Genomic DNA, 17,998 nt, shown 5'->3' with positions numbered 1-17,998 from the left:
TCTCTATGACGTGCTCTTGCCGCGCACCCCAATTCTGTCAGATATTGTTGAGAACTTGTATGTTTTTTCACATTAATTCTTTGATGCCTGTGGTAGCGTTAATCTGGGCTGCAGAACGCCACTTTGATTTCTTATTAGCAGTTTGCCTCTAACTTTAGCACACACACAGCTATATTTTGTCTTGTTAGGGTTTTAAAGCTTAGCTGATAATCACATTATATCCCCTTCTCTTATTTAGACAGTTTGTAATTATAGTTTTCCATGTTAGTCTAAAAACCTACCAAACAGTAAATTTGCATTTTGTATCTGTTTATGTGAAAGAGAATGACACGGTTTATAGGTTGCAGAGTGCAAGATCAAAAGCTCCTTTAAACGAAACTGATCAGTCATAATTTATTCCTTAAGATATTCAGTCAGGCACAGCAAACAGCCCCCATCTCGAAGGAAATAAATCGTGTGATCTTGAAATATCGTGCTCTGTTTGACTGGAGGTGCCTCTTTGTGAGACACTGAGCTAAGCGTGGATGTCTGAAGAAACTGTCTGCTGTCTTCTTTGAACGCACATGTTTGCTGCCTACGACTGCCTTGCCTTGCTTTGACAGATTTTTAGTAAGCTAATAGATAGTGTATGGTACTTTTTGCAGGTAGGGAAGCAGGTTTGGATGTCTAAAAATTGCCAAGAGACTCCATCTAAGTTAACAATATCATGGTCATCACGAATGCACTGCAAGTAGCTTGGGACCAAAGCACCTGCCAAATGCATGAATGTAAATGTGTTTCCAACAAGTACATTTTTGAGCAATTGTGAAAAGAGTGACAGTTATCATGGTAGCAGGGCTTCTAGTGACTTAAGAGAAGTCATGGCTTAGATATCTTCACAATCACATCTATTCTAAGTCGCATTGCAAAACTTTTCTTAATACCAGAAACACAAATCAACAGGTTAAAGAACACTTACACAAGGAACAAAAACATCCAGCCAAACTAATATACATCTCGAGCATTTTTAAAGGCAAGTGAACACTCAGTAGTTAAGAAAAATAACAAATAGCCTAAACAAATTAGCAAACACACTGAAAGATATGATTGAAATAAACAGATTCCGGTACAGAAATAAATCAAATGTAAAATAACACAGCACTTTATACATAAACTATACATTACAAATATAGTATAACAAAAGTTATTAAGTCAAGAACAGCGAGTGAATTTCCTCTTTCTCTTTTGTTGTTTGATTAATGTTATTATAGAGACGACATCAGATTTATTAGGCTGCTGTCACTTTAAGAGCTGCATGGATCCAATATACAGTTACATGAGTTTTCTTTGTCAACTCAACTGTTTAAATTCACTTTAAAACACCAGACTTTTATTTTTCAATGGAATATTACGATTTTTGATTCCAAACCTTATGCATATTACATATTGCATATCAAAAACATGGATGTGTTGCCATACACATACACAACAATTGTTTCCCTGCCACATGATGGTCATAAACAAAAGACTCCTTCATGAGTTATTGCCCTAGTGATGACTTTGGAAAACACATTAGATAATTAACCATTAAAGTCACCTTGAAATCAAAATGAATGATTCCTCTTTTCCGCCCAAAAAAAATAACCAAAACTTAACATAATTATAATTTGCCATGAGACATTGCTTTGGCATTTTGCTCTCATATTATTTTGGGATATAGAAACACGAGGGACAGCGTTTTCATTTTTGGAGATATTTCTTTAATGCTAGTTCTTGCAATTTCCTGTGAAGTCTGTTCTGGTTAAATAAATGAGTATGAAAGTGATTTAGTAAATATTCCTGATGCCAACAGAAGGACACTTAGAAATAAAGTCTTGAGATCCAGGTGGCCTTGAATTAAAAAACAAAGAGTGCAAGCATTTTTGTAATCATTCAAGTGATGTAAAAAAAATAATTTATTTTTGATGTGAATATAATGCACAAAAAATGTTTGAAATATTTCCATGTTGTGATTGATCCTTTGTCAGGATGGATGAAATAAAGAAATACCTTGAGAGACTTTGCATTGTTTTTGTAGGAGGCTAATGCAATTCATTTTATACCAGAGATTGGTAAGCACGGTTTATTTTTAAAATGCTGTACATTTCATCCGTGAAAGCCTTAGCTGTGACAATCCTTGAAAACAGTAGACGTTTTGGAGGTGGCTGAATGCTGTATCTGCTGTGTCAACCAGCAGCCACCAAGAATAAAAGCAGTTCAGATGAATCTGAAACTGGCACGACGGTTTGCTTTTTACCAGTTGCAAACTCGTTGATCATCATCATTATTGTTATCAGTATAATGTATGCAGTCATATAAAATTGCATTGCTGGGCAGTTGACGGTATAGCTACTGTTACATGATCCTTCGGAAATCATTCTAATATGTGGCCTGGTTAAAACCAGACCATTATTAGTAGTAACTGAGTTATGGTCTGGCAAGGCTTCATAGACAAATAATTTCCAAAGGGAATGACGTATGGAGTATGACGTATGCATCACCAACGGTCAATGGCGTATGCAGAGCGACGGAGAAACATCTGAGAGCAATTCTCTGTTTGTGATTTTGACAATGGCTTCTGACGACTTTTGCCATTGTTGTAAAAGAAATATGATAATAGCTGGTGTCCACCGCCACTCCATCAACATTTTTGCAAAATTTGGAAAAACTAATTGCATCTCAGACCGACTGAAACATCTCGGATTGACAGAAACAGAAAACATCAAGCTCTGATCGAATTTGCCTCTGTTGTAAGGCATTTATATTGCGATTAGAATCGATTTGCAATATTTTGAAAATAAAATAATATTGATGAGTCTGTGGAAAATTGTGTCTCACAAACTTTATTCAAATTCAGTCATTTCAGATGTGTACATAGTTACGCTAGTTATTTATTTACAATTTATACATGATAACACAGATCAAGTGTGAGGAAATAAGCACACACTCTTAGAAAAGGTTCTATCGGCGCTACGTATTTGGAACCCTTAAAAGGTTCTATGTAGAAGTATAGTTGAGTGTACTCCAAAGACCCTTTTATGCTAAAAGGGTTATAGGCCTATAGAACACTGCAAAAAAAAAAAGAAAAAAAAAACCATTTCTTATCTTAGCAAAAACTTATTTTTTCCCAAAATAATTACTTTTGCTTGTCTAGTAAAGACTTCTTGTTTAAAGAATGTTTAGATGTTTGGACTAGAAACAAGACAAAAATACTAAGTAAGAAAATTTTTTTTTTTGCAGTGAACCTTTTAGGAGTTCCAACTACGTAGCACCGATAGAACCTTTTAAGGTTCTATTTAGAACCTTTTCTTCTAAGAGTGCAGAAAGGCCAGATCCAGAGCTGCTGTCTGTGTGGTGTTAGCACATGATCACACTCCCCATCCTCCTCATCACAGTAGCCGGTGTAATCCACATCTGGTAGCCGAGTGTTGTTCTTTGCTCGGGTTTTAACGAAAAGGAAAAGTTTAAATGGCTCAAAACAGACGCAATAGCTGAAACGAGTGATGTTCCACGGTGGCATCCATGGGCGTAGCACCAAATTTTGGGCCCTGGGTACAAACCATCTTGCTGGGCCCCCGTACCATGTATGTGTATGTATAGAAAACGGACTTCCCTGCCTTGGGCCCTGGTTACTCAGTACCCTTTATCCCCCCAGTCCCACGCCCCTGGTGGCATCCATCTTTGAAATGTACAATATCTGCTTCACCGTCGCTGCGCTGTCATCATCGTGTAGAAGCCCGCCACAACCTTTCTGATTGGTGCCGCGATTTCGACGGATTGGAAGTGGGTTTGAATGAGCTCTTTGCCAGACTACTTGCAGAGCAAATCTAAATTTGCCACAAATTGTATCTAATATGCTGATTTTGTGCTCAATAAACATGTCTGATTATTATTACTTCTGTGCTGCTTAATGATTTTAAGTTTTTCAGAAGTCTTTGATCTCCCATTTCATATCTTTCATTTCTGTCTAAAATACTAGAAAAAAATGTGTCCAATCAATTGTGTTCTTACTTACAAGAAAAGGTTATCTATGAAAAATTTCCGTCTGGATTCAGACCCTATCATAAAATTACAACAAAACTTGCTTCTCTGCTGACCAGAGCTGTATCTCAATACTAGTTTTACTTGATCTTAGTGCATTCGACACCATAGATCTTAAAATACTCTTAGATCGTCCACAAAATTACACTGGTACTCAGGGACAGGCATTAAAGTGGCTTAGATCATATCTATCAGAACGTTACCAATTTGTCTATTTAAACCTAAAAATCTAAAATAACGTCAGTAAATTATGGAGTGCTGCAAGGATCTGTTTTAGGCCCGCTGTTATTCTCAATATATGCTGCCAATCGGTAATATTATAAGAAAACACGGAATTAGTTTCCACAGTTATGCCGATGATACTCAGTTATTTCAGCACGACTAGATGAAATCTCTAAATTATCCAAGCTGACAGAGTTTGTTAAAGATATAAAATATTGGACGATATGCTATCTGTCTTTGATGCAGAAAAGTTAGTTCATGCAATCATGACCTCTAGGCAAGATTATTGTAATGCATTACTAGCTGGCTATCCAGCATCCTCTGGCCTGACAAGCCAGACCCCCATCAAGATGTTTGGTCTGGAAACTCACCATTGACTGGGCTCAATCCGAGGGGCGGGATAAACGGTTGTCTTTCAAACTCCCTCTGCAAGCGCTAGGATAGCGGTACACCAACCAGAGCAACGAAGGTAAAACAGAGCTTGTTGATAGATTAAACATTTGCTGTATCCGGTCGGCAAAACTCAGAAGACATCTTCCCTTTTTAAGAATGACTTCAGTGCCGTTCTTTGTTCTTTTCTCAGAGAAAAGCTTAACTCCAAGTCTTCCAAAGTCGCGGTCAAAGCTGATTCGAAAGACCGCCGTTCGCCGGTTTCTGTGTTTACTAGAAGCACGCAAACGCAACTCGGCCGTCGTCATTATGGCCCCGTCCACTGACTCTATACATGATGTGATTGGCCCGGCAAGAGTTAGGCGATTTCAGCTCAGAAGGGTATTGAGAGTTGCTAGACGACACTCACAGGCAGATTAGATTTGCTGCTGCTAGGGTGCGTCCTAAGCAACCTCAACACTGTAAAAAATCCAACTGACAAAAAGTTAGGCTAATGATTATGTTTTAGTTAACTGGACAATTAAATGCAAAAAAAGTGGTCTTAACCAGTGAAAAGAAGTTGGTTTAACAATTGTTGGATCAACTTAGTATTAATTGTAAATTCGATAATTGCAAGTTAACAAGCATACAAGTTGCAACAAGTTTACAATGCATTCTGGGTGCATCATTCAAAACTCATCCACGGCTCCCAGCATGCATTGCAGCATGAAGTATGTCACCATTGTTGCGATTCATGGGCTGACTCTTGATGTCTGTGGGAGTAAATCTCACAGGAGGTCAAAGTGCTTAATGTACAATCGGTTCAGCTTTCCTGATTAAAACCGTGCTTGTTCTTTTCTAGCATCATAATGAAACAAAGTTAATAGTATATTGCTCACATTAAACTCAGTAATAAAATCACTGAATTCAACCACTACACAATGATTCAATTCTTATTCAGCCGCCAGAGAAACACTATCATTAAAAAGTCGTCAAACTGCCCAACTAAAGAAAACACTAATCACCATGATGGTGACATAAAAAAATACAAAAAAATTAAACACAAAATCAAAACAACTCTAAAAGCTCAGTCAGCTGAACAAAATATCTTAAATTGGGAGACATGCAAATTTACTCAATTAATGGAGTTGAGTGAACTACTTTGTGTAAAAGTTGTGTGAACTCAAAAACGCTGTGCAGCAAGTTGGCTTACAATTTTAAGTTATGTCAACTTTTCTTTTTTTATAGTGAATAAATAAGCTATATTAATCCAAAATGCAGGTGCTAGAGTTCTTACTAGGTCAAATAACACCAGTTTTATCATCCCAACACTAGTTATTAAGGTATCAATTATAAAGTATTGCTACTGACCTATAAGGCCATAAACGGTTTGGCTCGTTTATAACGTTTTTTATCGTTTAGAACGTTTTCACATTTGGCTTCTAAACTCTGGAATAGACTTCCTTATAATGTTCGGGGCTCATAATCTATTAAAGACACATCTCTTTAGCCAAGTATCTCATAATCTTACTCAGTTACTCCAACTCCTGCGATGAGTTCAGATGACCCATGCTCAATTCTATATACCCTAATCAATAACAACATGCATTCTTAATTCTCATAGCCCGTTGTCTGTGCCTTCATTTAATTTTTAATTTAAATACATTGTTAGCCAACTGTGCGCTTTGTGTATGTACATAATATACATAACTTGGACAGTCTCCTTTAATACCAAACCATTTTAAATTGTAATGTAGTTGCATGCATTTTCTGTGAAACTGCTTTGAAAAGATTGTGAAAAGCACTTAAAGAGTGAGGATTCTGAAATCCACTCCCACTTCAATATAACCCCTAACACACTACACAATTAAATGTGAAATAAATGCGTCTAGAAAGTTCAAAATAACAGCATTTATTTTAAACAGAAATAGGTTGTTACATTAAAAATGTCTTTACTGAAACATCAAAATCCATTTAATGTGTCCTTGCTGAATAAAATCATTAATTCAACAAGCATTAATTCAATGAAAATAAATCTATTTTACAGTACTTTAGTGGGTGGTGGATATAATATATATATATATATATATATATATATATATATATATATATATATATATATATATATATATAGAGAGAGAGAGAGAGAGAGAGAGAGAGAGAGAGAGAGAGAGATAGTCTTTCATATTGTCTTTCTATCTGTTTAACTGATAGAAAGACAATATGTTCCAGATAAAATTGGATACACATATATTAATGTAATATATAAATCTGTTTTTCTATTACAGAGCGATGGGCATCTGCAGAGAGCTTGGCAAACAGGCTTGGCTTGAGGTTAGTCTGCCCGAGCCAGAAGTGCTTGACTGAACATTCTGCAGAAACACCTTGGAAATCCATCAATGATTGAAGGTAACAAGGCCAGACCGGTCCTGCAGAGATTGTTAGAGGACTTCACACGGTTACCCAATGCAGCTTTTGTCTTTATGAGCTTTTGTGGCTGAATTTGCAGACAAATAATGGAACTGGTTATAGCAGGGGATTTTAAAGTGCAGGTCCGGTGAAGTTGTATTGAATTTTTACATTAATACAAGTTAATTCTGCAGCCTGAATATTGGTCATAAAAAAGAATCAATGAAAATATAAATAAATAGCCTTATTGTCTCTTCTCAGGCTTACACTATTTAAAAGTTTGGGGAATGTGTGAATTATGCTTATGCTCAAAAGGCTGCATTTATTTGTTAAAAAAACTGAAATAGCTATGTTGAGAAAAATTATTACAATGTAAAACAACTGTTTCTATTTTAATATTTTTTAAAGGTGCTGTAAGGTTTTGACTGTACCAAAGCATAAAAATACCATAATATGTTTGCAGACGTAATGGACGGCAGCTAATAGTTACCATGTGAGTAGTCTAGCAACCTGACGAAGACCCCTTGGGTCGAAACGTTGTCTGTTTTAATACATTTTTGGGAGCTGTAAAGAGCAGTGTGCAGATTTTGGATGTGTGTACAATTTTTCCTTCTTACGTACTCTAGCAACTAACACTTGAGGTTGCATCCTTTAACCTCCTAAAGCGTCCAACTCTCATGCCGGCCGACCCAGGTTCGAGTCCCGCTTGAAGCGGGTGGGGAGAGATTACACAGATATTTAAGAAACATGCTAAGTTCACATATTGTTTCTCTGAAAAACAATGCTAGCGGCAGTGATTTTAATTTGAAATGTGCGTTCTGTGTGGGAAATGAATGTCTGTTTTTGTTTTGGTCTGTTCTACCGCATGCCGCCAGTGTGGGTTCCGTCGCGGCGCTTCACTCGCGTTGCAAGCGGCAGAAGTTGAAGATTTCTCAACTTTTCAAGAGCCAGCGCAGGCGTCATCCAATCAGATGGCCGTATGCAAATATCCTAGAGCAGACTCTAGCCAATTGCGTTCATTACTGCTCAAACAGTGAACCATCCAGATGCAGCTCCCTGACCAGTACGTGATATTCTCTTCGCTGTCGGTGCTTTTTCCGAATTGAATGTACCCAACAGCTTCGAGCACCACATCGCGTGAGCCTGTGCAGTGCACTGACAACAACTACATGGGCAATCGCATTCGCACATATACAACCAAATCGGCATCCATTTCGTCTCACATACTAGCTGTCAAAAAAGGCACTTTGTTGTGCTGTGGTCCAAGCAGCAAGTAATGTGATTGGCTGTTGTCAAAATGACGGTCGCATCAGCACCAGAGCCGTTGAAAAACACATTGACACCTCAAGACTTTGCTGTGTTTCTCCAGGATCAGTTGATCAGATATGGTACGCTTCACGGATGTAAGATGATGCATTTGAAATGCATTCAGGCTGGCTACGTGGTGACACAACAGACAATCAGGCAATTGTTGAAAATACTGGATCCCCATGGAGTGCAATAGCAATGTCAAGCAGATCAGAATGTTCTTTTCTGCTGTCTTGAGGTGTCTGCACAAAGTTGACGCACTAAAAACAATACCATTTATATTACATAAAGACAGCAGTATTTTCCAATGTCTCAAACCCAAAGTAAAATAAAACTGTATTAAATTTGAAAGGCGGGACATGTTTACTTCCATGCAATCCAGCTAAAATAGAGCTCTTGGCAAGATTTTGAGGGATCTCATTAATTTAGAAAAACAGAACAAAAACTTTTTATTAAAGAAAAATGATCTAGTAATTCTGAGATGACTCAGAGCAAAAACTTTTTCCCATGAAATATTATCTCGTAATTCTGAGATAATTAACCTTTTTAATTTAGAAAAACAAAGTAGATTTTTTACCTCAAGTGAATGCAATACGCTTCTGTACTTATGCACCGATTGCCAACAAAACAGCTATTTCACTCACCGCCTGCAACGATCTGCAATAATCCAACGGGCCTTTCTAATGAAACATTCATCTCTCGAGTCTCCTGCGCTGGTTGGGGGTGTGTGAGCGCGCTTTTCAGAGAGAAGTGTAGCCTACATACAGGGATTTTCCACTTTGTATGACTTCATACAGGGCCATATAAGTTTTGGGATCCTGACACTCAATAAAACCCTGTTAGAAAGGAGAAGGATGCCGCTTCCGGCAATAGAAAGTCAATGGAGACGGTTGGTTTGGTTTTGAATTTTAGGTTTAAAAGAGCAGCATTTATTTGAAATAAAAATCTTTTGTAACATTAAACATGTCTTTACGGAAACATCAACATAGTACTGCAATGCTGGGTAGAAATATTATAGTGTCAACTTAATAGAAAGCTATGCAGATAATATTGTATGCATATTTATGTAATATTTCTATTTTCCACAGTTTGAAGATGACACATTACTGGTTGTTTTTACTAAACCATTCTCAGTTCATTTACATTCATGTGATAATCGTGAAGTCTGTGATTGTGTTAAATAATATGCTGTGATCTGTTTCTCTCTTCTTCTTCTCCTCATTTTACGGACAGCTGTGACTGGTGTCCTATAATGGTATAGAGATTGTTCCAAGCAGAAGGCCCAGCTGTGTAGACACAGCTGTAGCTGCCCTGCTGCCTACATGTGTTTAGATGCACAGATTAAAGAGAAAAATCTATACTAAGCACTAGTGGTTGCCCAAGCATTAAGGAAAGTGTAACTGTGACTATCTGGAAATATGTTTAGTTTAGCAGAAGCAATATGAAAACCACTATAGCCATTTTGCATTACCAACAAATGTCGCACATGACATTTCAATGGCATTTTAAAGAAGACCTATTATGTCCTTTTATTTTTATTTTTGGCGTCTACTAGAATACTTTTTTTCTGCTGTTTTGCACTTACTTTACATTGTTGCAGCTCTCTTAATAATGCTCTGTTTAATTCCTGTCTCTATAAAGCGTCTTCTTGCAAAACCAAAACCCAAAAAACACTGCTCTGAATGGTCAGCTGGACCAGTGTGTTCCAATTGATAAACAGCTTCAAGCTGAAATGTCACACCCTTATCATAACCACGAGTTTCAACACAAAGAAACCATTTATTTTGCATCTGCCTTGGGCAAATATTACTTAAATGAGGAATATTGTGATATATGTTCTGGGAAGAAAATTTGAGAATACAATCGAGGTGTTTAAGGGTCCTGTTTTAACAATCTGAGGGCATGGTCTAAAGCGCACGACGCCAGTGCACCTAGGGCGTGTCCGAATCCACTTTTGCTAGTTTAACGACAGGACACATGGTCTAAAATGGTTGTCCCTATACTCTTAATGAGTAATGGGTGTGTTTTGGGCCTAACGTGCAATAAACCAATCATCTCCCATTCCCTTTAAAAGCCAGTTGTGCTCGCGCCATGACTGATTCGCTATTTACATTGCAGAATTTATGATCAGAAAGACTGGGCGCTTCTCCTGAGAGGAATCCTTTTATTTTTTTAAAATGTTTGTGTGCTGCTGCACCCTGTGTGTGTAATAAGCAAAGTGTGCGCGTATTGTGGACCAGCCTAGGTGCATGTTACTATCGCTAAGTATGTTACTAAAAACATTATTATGCCAGGTTTAGAACAGGTTTCAATGTCTATTTCAGTGGCCTCAAACTATCTACATGCTAACGATGCATCTGAACACACCTCGTTTTCAGACTAGACCATGGGCAACGTTATACAGTAGTAAAGAAAGCTGAAATTTTATAAAAAAGCATAATAGGTTGTCTTTAAAGTCAACTGAACACATTCACTCATATAAGCAAACACAACCTGCTCACTGTGAACTGATCTCTACTTTTATTTTCTGTAGATATATACATATATAAAAAATAAGGGCATATGTACAATGGTAATAAATATCAACTTTTTGTACAAGCAAAATAAGTTACGTAACATAATTACCTAAAAGAAAAAATGAAGAAGAAAAAAACAACAGCAACATTTGTAAAGATATCTTGAAATGCAAGAAAAGAGAAAATTTGTAATACAAAAACTCACAAAAAGACAGCAGATTTAAAGCCATGTGAGATGAACAGAATGAACTGAGATGACCGCTTTTTTATCAAGCAGGGAATACTGGTCAGTACAAAAAAAGCCATGCGTGATGCAAACAAGCATATGCAACACTTGTGGTCGCTCAGTGAAAGTATGTCAGACTAAAGTCTGACTTTAAGTCATTTGACAGGCTTATCGAAGCGATTATTGAAATTAAGAACAGTGAAATTTCACAATTTCAAGAGAGTCAGAAGCCCACCCTGAGAAGGCCTGGCAGAAAGTATTGAGTCCTTGTTGATCTGACATTTCTCTGCGTACTTTTCAGTACAAAGATCATGACTAACAAGTGTAAACTTCGCTCTTATGCCATGTGGTGGAAAATAGATTGTAGACTAGGAAAGAGTGAATGACAGAATGGAAAGCCGCTTGAAAAATTGTAAAGCTCTCATGCCACAAAGAATAGCATTCCACCAAAACAAGAGTAGTAGTAGCAAAGATTTCAGACAATACTTGAGTTCTGTGCAATGGACAAATTCTAGAACATAAAGCAGAGAATTTAAAAAGAAAAAAACAGGAAACAGAGAAGAAACATATGTGCAGTCTGCTTTGGCTTCACCCAAGGTGAAGAGGCACATGTACGAAACGTTCTTTTCATATTTTATTTTTAAACATGTGAGACTGTTGTTTTACTGTTGAAACTTATATTATATATTTTGCAGAACATCATGCAACAAAGTATGGACCAGTGATGAGCATCATAGTGCCTCTCCACCCACAGGGTCTCGAATAATCAAAATCTCCTTCATTTGTCTTCACAATCAAAGTCAATGGAATGAAATATCCTCTGTTTCCTCTTCACCCTGTTTTTGTATTTAGTCTCTGTTTAAGAGTTGCAAAGCCCACACTGAAAGAGATAAGAAAGATACAGTCAGTTAGTTTATAGGTTTTATCTTACAACAAAACCAAGTCAAAATAGGGTCTTTAACAGCATGTGGGGGTTACACTTTATTTTACAGAGTCATTGTTACAGTGTAATTATATATTTAAGTATTTAATATTATTAATGAACTACTAAAGTTATGGTAGGATTAGGGTTTGGTTAAGGGTTAGTGGCTTGTAATTATGCATTTCTCTTTTTACTATGGTAAGACAAGGATGTAACAATGTAACAAGGATGCTAAAATAAAGTGTTACCAAATAAAAAAGTATAAAACATATTATAAAAGATTACACACAGGATATATTTTATAGTCATACTCTTTTAATAATAATAATAATGCGTTCGATTTATATAGCGCTTTTCAAGGCACTCAAAGCGCTTTACATAGAAGGGGGGATCTCCTCAACCACCACCAATGTGCAGCATCCACCTGGATGATGCGACGGCAGCCATATTGCGCCAGAACGCTCACCACACACCAGCTGATTGGTGGAGAGGAGACCGAGTGATGAAGCCAATCAGGATATGGGGATTTTTAGGAGGCCATGATGGACAGAGGCCAATGGGCAAATTTTGCCAGGATGCCAGGGTTACACCCCTACTCTTTATCGAAGGACATCCTGGGATTTTTAATGACCACAGAGAGTCGGGACCTCGGTTTAACGTCTCATCCGAAGGACAGTGCTCTTTGTCAGTATAGTGTCCCCATCACTATACTGGGGTGTTAGGACCCACACAGACCACAGGGTGAGCGTCCCCTGTGGGCCTCACTAACACCTCTACCAGCAGCTACCTGGTTTTCCCAGTTGGTCTCCCATCCAGGTACTGACCAGGCTCAGCCCTGCTTAGCTTCAGTGGGAAACCAGTCTTGGGCTACAGGGTGATGTGGCTGCTGGTTTAACCTACCTCATATGTAAATTTTCCAAAAATATCTTGTTTTCAATGTTAATAATAAAGAATGTTCATTGAGCATCTAATCAGCACAATCAAATGATTTCTAATAAAAACTATGTTAAATTTTAATAATATTTTATTAAATTTCATACATTTTCTCTGTATTTTTGATCAAAAAAATGCAGCCTTGGTGAGTTCTTTCAGAAACAAACTTTTGAATGATAATAAATAGGTCTCACACCATATCATTTCACCCAAATTACATTTCTGTCATTAATTACTCTCCCTCATGTCGTTCCAAACCGTAAGACCTTTGTTCTTCTTCGGAACACCAATTAAGATATTTTTGATGAAATCCAAGAGTTTTCTGACCCCTCCATTATCACCACTTATAATGCCCAGAAAGTTAGTAAAGAGATCGTTAAAATAGTCCATCTGACTACAGTGGTTTAACCTTAAAGTTATGAAGTGAAAAAAAACCTTTTCGCACACAAAAAGAAAAGAAAAAATACTTTATTCAACAATCTCTTGTCCTCCATCTTACACTATTCATGTTGTTGGGCTATTCACAGAGCAGTGCTTCCTAGTCGCCAAACGCTGACTCACACTTGGCCGAACAACACATGCAAGCATTGTGGTGTTTATATGCATCACGTAGGAGAGTGACACGAAAGAGAAGAGATTGTTAAATAAAGTCATTATTTCTGTTGTTTTTTTGCACAAATAGTCAAATGGACTATTTTTAACAATGTCTTTATTACCTTTCTGGGCCTTGAAAGTGGCTGTTGCTATCTATGGAGGGGTCAGAAAACTCTTGGATTTCATCAAAAATATCTTTGTGTTCGGAAGATGAACGAAGGTCTTATGGGTTCGGACCAACATGAGGGTGAGGAATTAATGACAGAAATGTAAATGTTTGGGTGAACTATAACCATTCAAGCTTCCCAAATTAAATTTCCGATAAAGTATGATTTTACCTGTGTTTGATCAGCCGTAGCCTCTACTAATCCTGGACTTGACCAAGGATCCCTTTCATGTAGAACAATCCGGCTTCAGAACATGGGCGGAGTCTTCTATAGCATTCCAGAAGTAAAGTTTCATTCCATCATCATGTAGGCAAACACTGGGGTTGTACTTCATTTGGCAGTTCAAGCCAAATATATACAATAATGCACTTGCTGTCACATCCAACACAGTCTTAGTACAACATTCTGTTCACACCTTCCTCATGCTACTACCACTGGTAATCCTTTCACATTTCAGAAGAAACTATTAATCATAAAAAAAGAAAAGAAGAAATCCTTCTTTAACAGTTGCAATAAACAGACATGAAAAAACCTCACAATATATTAGTGCTGCAAGTCTCAGTACACATTCTCAGAAAAAAGACAAAGTTAAAAAAATGTTATTGAGCTGTAATGAAAGAAAGGCAAAGCATTTGTTCATGATTCAAGTCCTGCTTCGGTTTTACAGCTCACTCCGTTGTGTTTCCCGCTCTATAACTTTCCTCTTGAGAGAAGAACGTGATTGTCATCTTGCAATTTAAGTTTACGCATGTCCTTTTTGTCTCCTCTCTCGTGTGTACTAACCACAAAAAGGGTGCAAAAAATATGTCCAAACACCTGCTTTAGCAGAGGCAAGCAACCACTGGACATCAAAAATAAGCTCTGTATCCTCCATCTTGCCAAATGATTAAGTTGCCAGACATCTGCCCTACGCACATCAGACTGACGGCTACATTTGGCTGGTTGGGTTTCTCTCAGAGATGTACCTGTGTTCGTCTGTTAGCCAAGATCAACACAAGGCCCTGTCGGTTTGGTCTATTAAATACAGACATTTACAAAAACTTTGCGAGATGTGTTCAGTCTCGGTTGAGCGTTAGTACATATGAGAACCAGAATAATCCAAGGGAATGTCGGTGGCCTTATGGCACTGGAGATATTCGCCACGGTGGAGAAGTGTTGACAGAGAAGAAATAGGTTGCGAGTAAGATGAAGAGAGTTCCCCAAGCAGGATGGAGGTAGGTGAGGTTTTCTGTGGTTCCTGTGAGGTCTACACAGAAGACTCCTCAGGATTGGCGTCGGGAAGCACACTCCTCTGCTGCAGAGTTCTCCGGAGCTCCTCTTTGAACGGACTGGAGTAATCGTTCTCTCGGCTGCCCAGCCCGAGCCCGCTTCCGATGCCTATTCCCGATCCCGTGCTCGCCCGCTCCTCTCCGGCCGTGCTCAGATTCAGGCGGATATATCCATTGGTGCCTGAGTTTCGAATGTTGGTGAGGCTCAACCTGCTCGGGGAGTGAATGGGTTGACCGGGAATAGCACTCGGAGATGCTGTGCTGCCGGTGGAGCACATCGCGTGCCCGGGCACAATTTTCAAGGAGCCATCCGAGTAGTAGTAATTAGCTCCTGTTTCCCAGAAACGATCCTCATCGTTCGCCATCTTGCTCGGCACGAAGGACGGCCGGGTGGGAGGCTCTTTGGGTAAAGTAATCGGGTAGACCAAAGTGCTCTCCAGCGGCTTCATTTCCGCCCCTTTGCCCAGTGCCAACTTCAGTCTTCTACGAAGGTACAAAGACGCAATTAGCAACAACAGACAAGCGGCACCCAACGTGATCACCAGCACCCAGAATAAACCCATGCTGCCGTCAGGAGCGCGGGCCTCCATGAAGACGGGTGCACTGGCTACAACTGCGACCTGGTATCTCTCCGTTTGGAACTTCACGCCTTGCTCCTCAGAGTAGCAGATGTAACGGCCCGCTTGAAGGGAACCGGCTTGGGGGATAACGAGGGAGCGGAGGGCTCGGTCGAATCGTGGCCCGATGGCCTCACCCTCCACCAGGGCGAGCTCGCGTTCGTTGAGCTCCCAGAAGGGCTGGGCCAAGTTGGAAACCAGATTGCAGGGCAATACCAGATCCGACCCAACGACCACCGTCACATTTCTCAACCTAGAATGATCTGAAAAGAAAAAAAAAAAATATAAATTAAGGATGCCACAATTCTTAATATAATATTGAACCGTTCAGTACTGCATTCACAGTTCAATACGTGCTTTTGCATTTAATGAATTGCTTCTATTTCTCTCCATTTGAAATATTTCTCTCTATTGATTCATGATTTGGATCGTGTGACAAACTGCCACACTGCTGAAATCACATGACATTGGCGATCCAAATCATGAATCAATATGCTGATTCATAACCGTTTGAATCTTTATTTAAGGATTGGAAGAAAAAAACGGAAGAGAAGACAATGCTGAATAAAGTCGTAGTTTTTGTTATTTTTGGAACAAAATGTATTTTCGATGCTTCAAGAGATTCTAATTAACCCACTGATGTCACATATGGACTACTTTGATGATGTTTTTATTCCCTTTCTGGACATGGACAGTATAGTGTGCACACACTTGCATACGCTCTCAGACTAAATATAAAATATCTTAAACTGTGTTCTGAAGATGAACGGAGGTCTTACGGGTGTGGAACGACATTAGGGTGAGTCATTAATGACATGAATTTCGTTTTTGTGTGAACTGCCCCTTTAAATTGACTTAAATTGACCATTGACAGAAGCGCAGCCTAGTGAACGTTTGTCCTTAAAGGGACAGTTCACCTCTAAATTTATGTTAATAAAATGACAAAAGACAAAGAGAAAATCACTCACTGCTCTTGAATGAAAAAAACAACAACCCTTTAATACAGTAGCTTTTAAGCAATGTATATTGTACATTGAAGACTATGTAGTTTTAATTTTAGCCTACATTTATTCATTCAATTTCAAACTTAAATGCTACTGTACATCTCTGAGCTGCCACTGTAAATCTTTATATATATTTATTTCATATTATACAATACACTAGGAATGTGTACAAGTTTTTTTTTAAAGTAAAGTTTTAAGTGTAAGTAAGGTTTTTCAAGTCTTTTAAGTAAAATAAAGAAAGAGTATTGCCTTAACCTCTTTCTGTTCCTGTCGCCTAATAATAGAATAGCAAAAAAACAAACTGAAAGCCGTGGTTAAAAACCAAGGTATGTATTGAACCGTGGACTAATTGTATTGTTGCATCCCTAATATTTATTATGATTTATTTCTCTTTTACGAAATAACATTAAACACAAATACAAGCCTGCCTTGTTGGCAGAGGCTATTTACACTAACTCTTGAAGCTCAAGTAAATCAATTTCGCTGACATTATTAACAATGATTGGATTATCTGAAACAAATGATAAGCCCCGTTTCCACCAAAATTACCCAGAACAATTTGTACCAGGAACTTTTTTTACAGGAACTTTTCTCCTCCCAGACCTGCTACTGTCTGCGTTTCCACCGTGATCTAAAGTTCCGTGAAGATTAGGCAGATTAGTTTGATGATGTAGGACTGCACGCGACTGCTCCTCCAAGTCAGTGACGGACTGTAATAATTTTTGCGCGATACTATCCACGTTTACAAGCACACTTTTTTTGTCTTTCCGATTAAGTGATTTAGTGGACTGTTTACATGAGACGTTATCTAAACCGATCTGGTGTTTACATGTGATGACTTTCAATCGCAACCATTTTGTCACATGCAGTTTGTCTGCCGCATCAAAAATGTCAACGCTGTTTTCTCCAGCAGCTGGAATGTGTTAACTGTAGCCATAGCAACTCTTAACGGTCACCAGGACTAATACAGTATTATATAGGCTATTTATTTGTTATACAGTCCCTGACAAAAGTCTTGTCGCTTATCTATTTTCTAGAAATACCTGATATTAACCTGACTTTTAATTTATTAATTGGTGTTAGAAATAGCTCATATGAAAAGCTAAAACCCTCCCAAATGATGTTTAATGCACTGAAATAAATAATGTTCACAGAAAAAATATTTATCATTTAATCAAGACGGAAAGGTCAAATTTTGGCAAGACAAAAGTTTTGTCGCCTATACAGAAATTGAACAAATTTACAGCAAATACAAAAATATGTCAGCAAATTAAGTTGTGGTGCAGTGAGATCCAAATTTAATATCTTGTATGACTTCCATGAGCTTGAAGGACTGCATCCATGCGGTCTGGCAAGGATTCAAACAATTTATTGATGAAGTCAT

At 38.2% G+C, this 17,998-nt stretch overlaps 1 protein-coding gene and 1 pseudogene across 3 annotated transcripts in view; both read right to left on the bottom strand.

The window, feature by feature from the left end:
* Positions 1-10,864: 10,864 nt before the first annotated feature.
* sema4c (sema domain, immunoglobulin domain (Ig), transmembrane domain (TM) and short cytoplasmic domain, (semaphorin) 4C) overlaps positions 10,865-17,998 on the bottom strand; it is a 185,360-nt gene continuing 178,226 nt past the window's right edge. For all 3 annotated transcript variants that reach the window (XM_067439430.1, XM_067439429.1, XM_067439428.1), the window contains 2 exons: positions 13,897-15,873; positions 10,865-11,989 (listed from right to left, as the gene is read on the bottom strand). In XM_067439430.1, the coding sequence (XP_067295531.1) occupies positions 14,972-15,873 (902 nt within the window). In that variant the 3' untranslated portion in view covers positions 10,865-11,989; positions 13,897-14,971. The remainder of the gene's footprint in view (positions 11,990-13,896; positions 15,874-17,998) is intronic.
* Positions 12,806-12,922, bottom strand: LOC137072204 (5S ribosomal RNA; annotated as a pseudogene).

The sequence above is a fragment of the Pseudorasbora parva genome, chromosome 3 (assembly GCF_024679245.1).
Source record: "Pseudorasbora parva isolate DD20220531a chromosome 3, ASM2467924v1, whole genome shotgun sequence".
NCBI lineage: Eukaryota > Metazoa > Chordata > Actinopteri > Cypriniformes > Gobionidae > Pseudorasbora > Pseudorasbora parva.
Note: the sequence above shows the minus strand (reverse complement) of the source record. Positions and strands in the feature narration are given on the sequence as shown.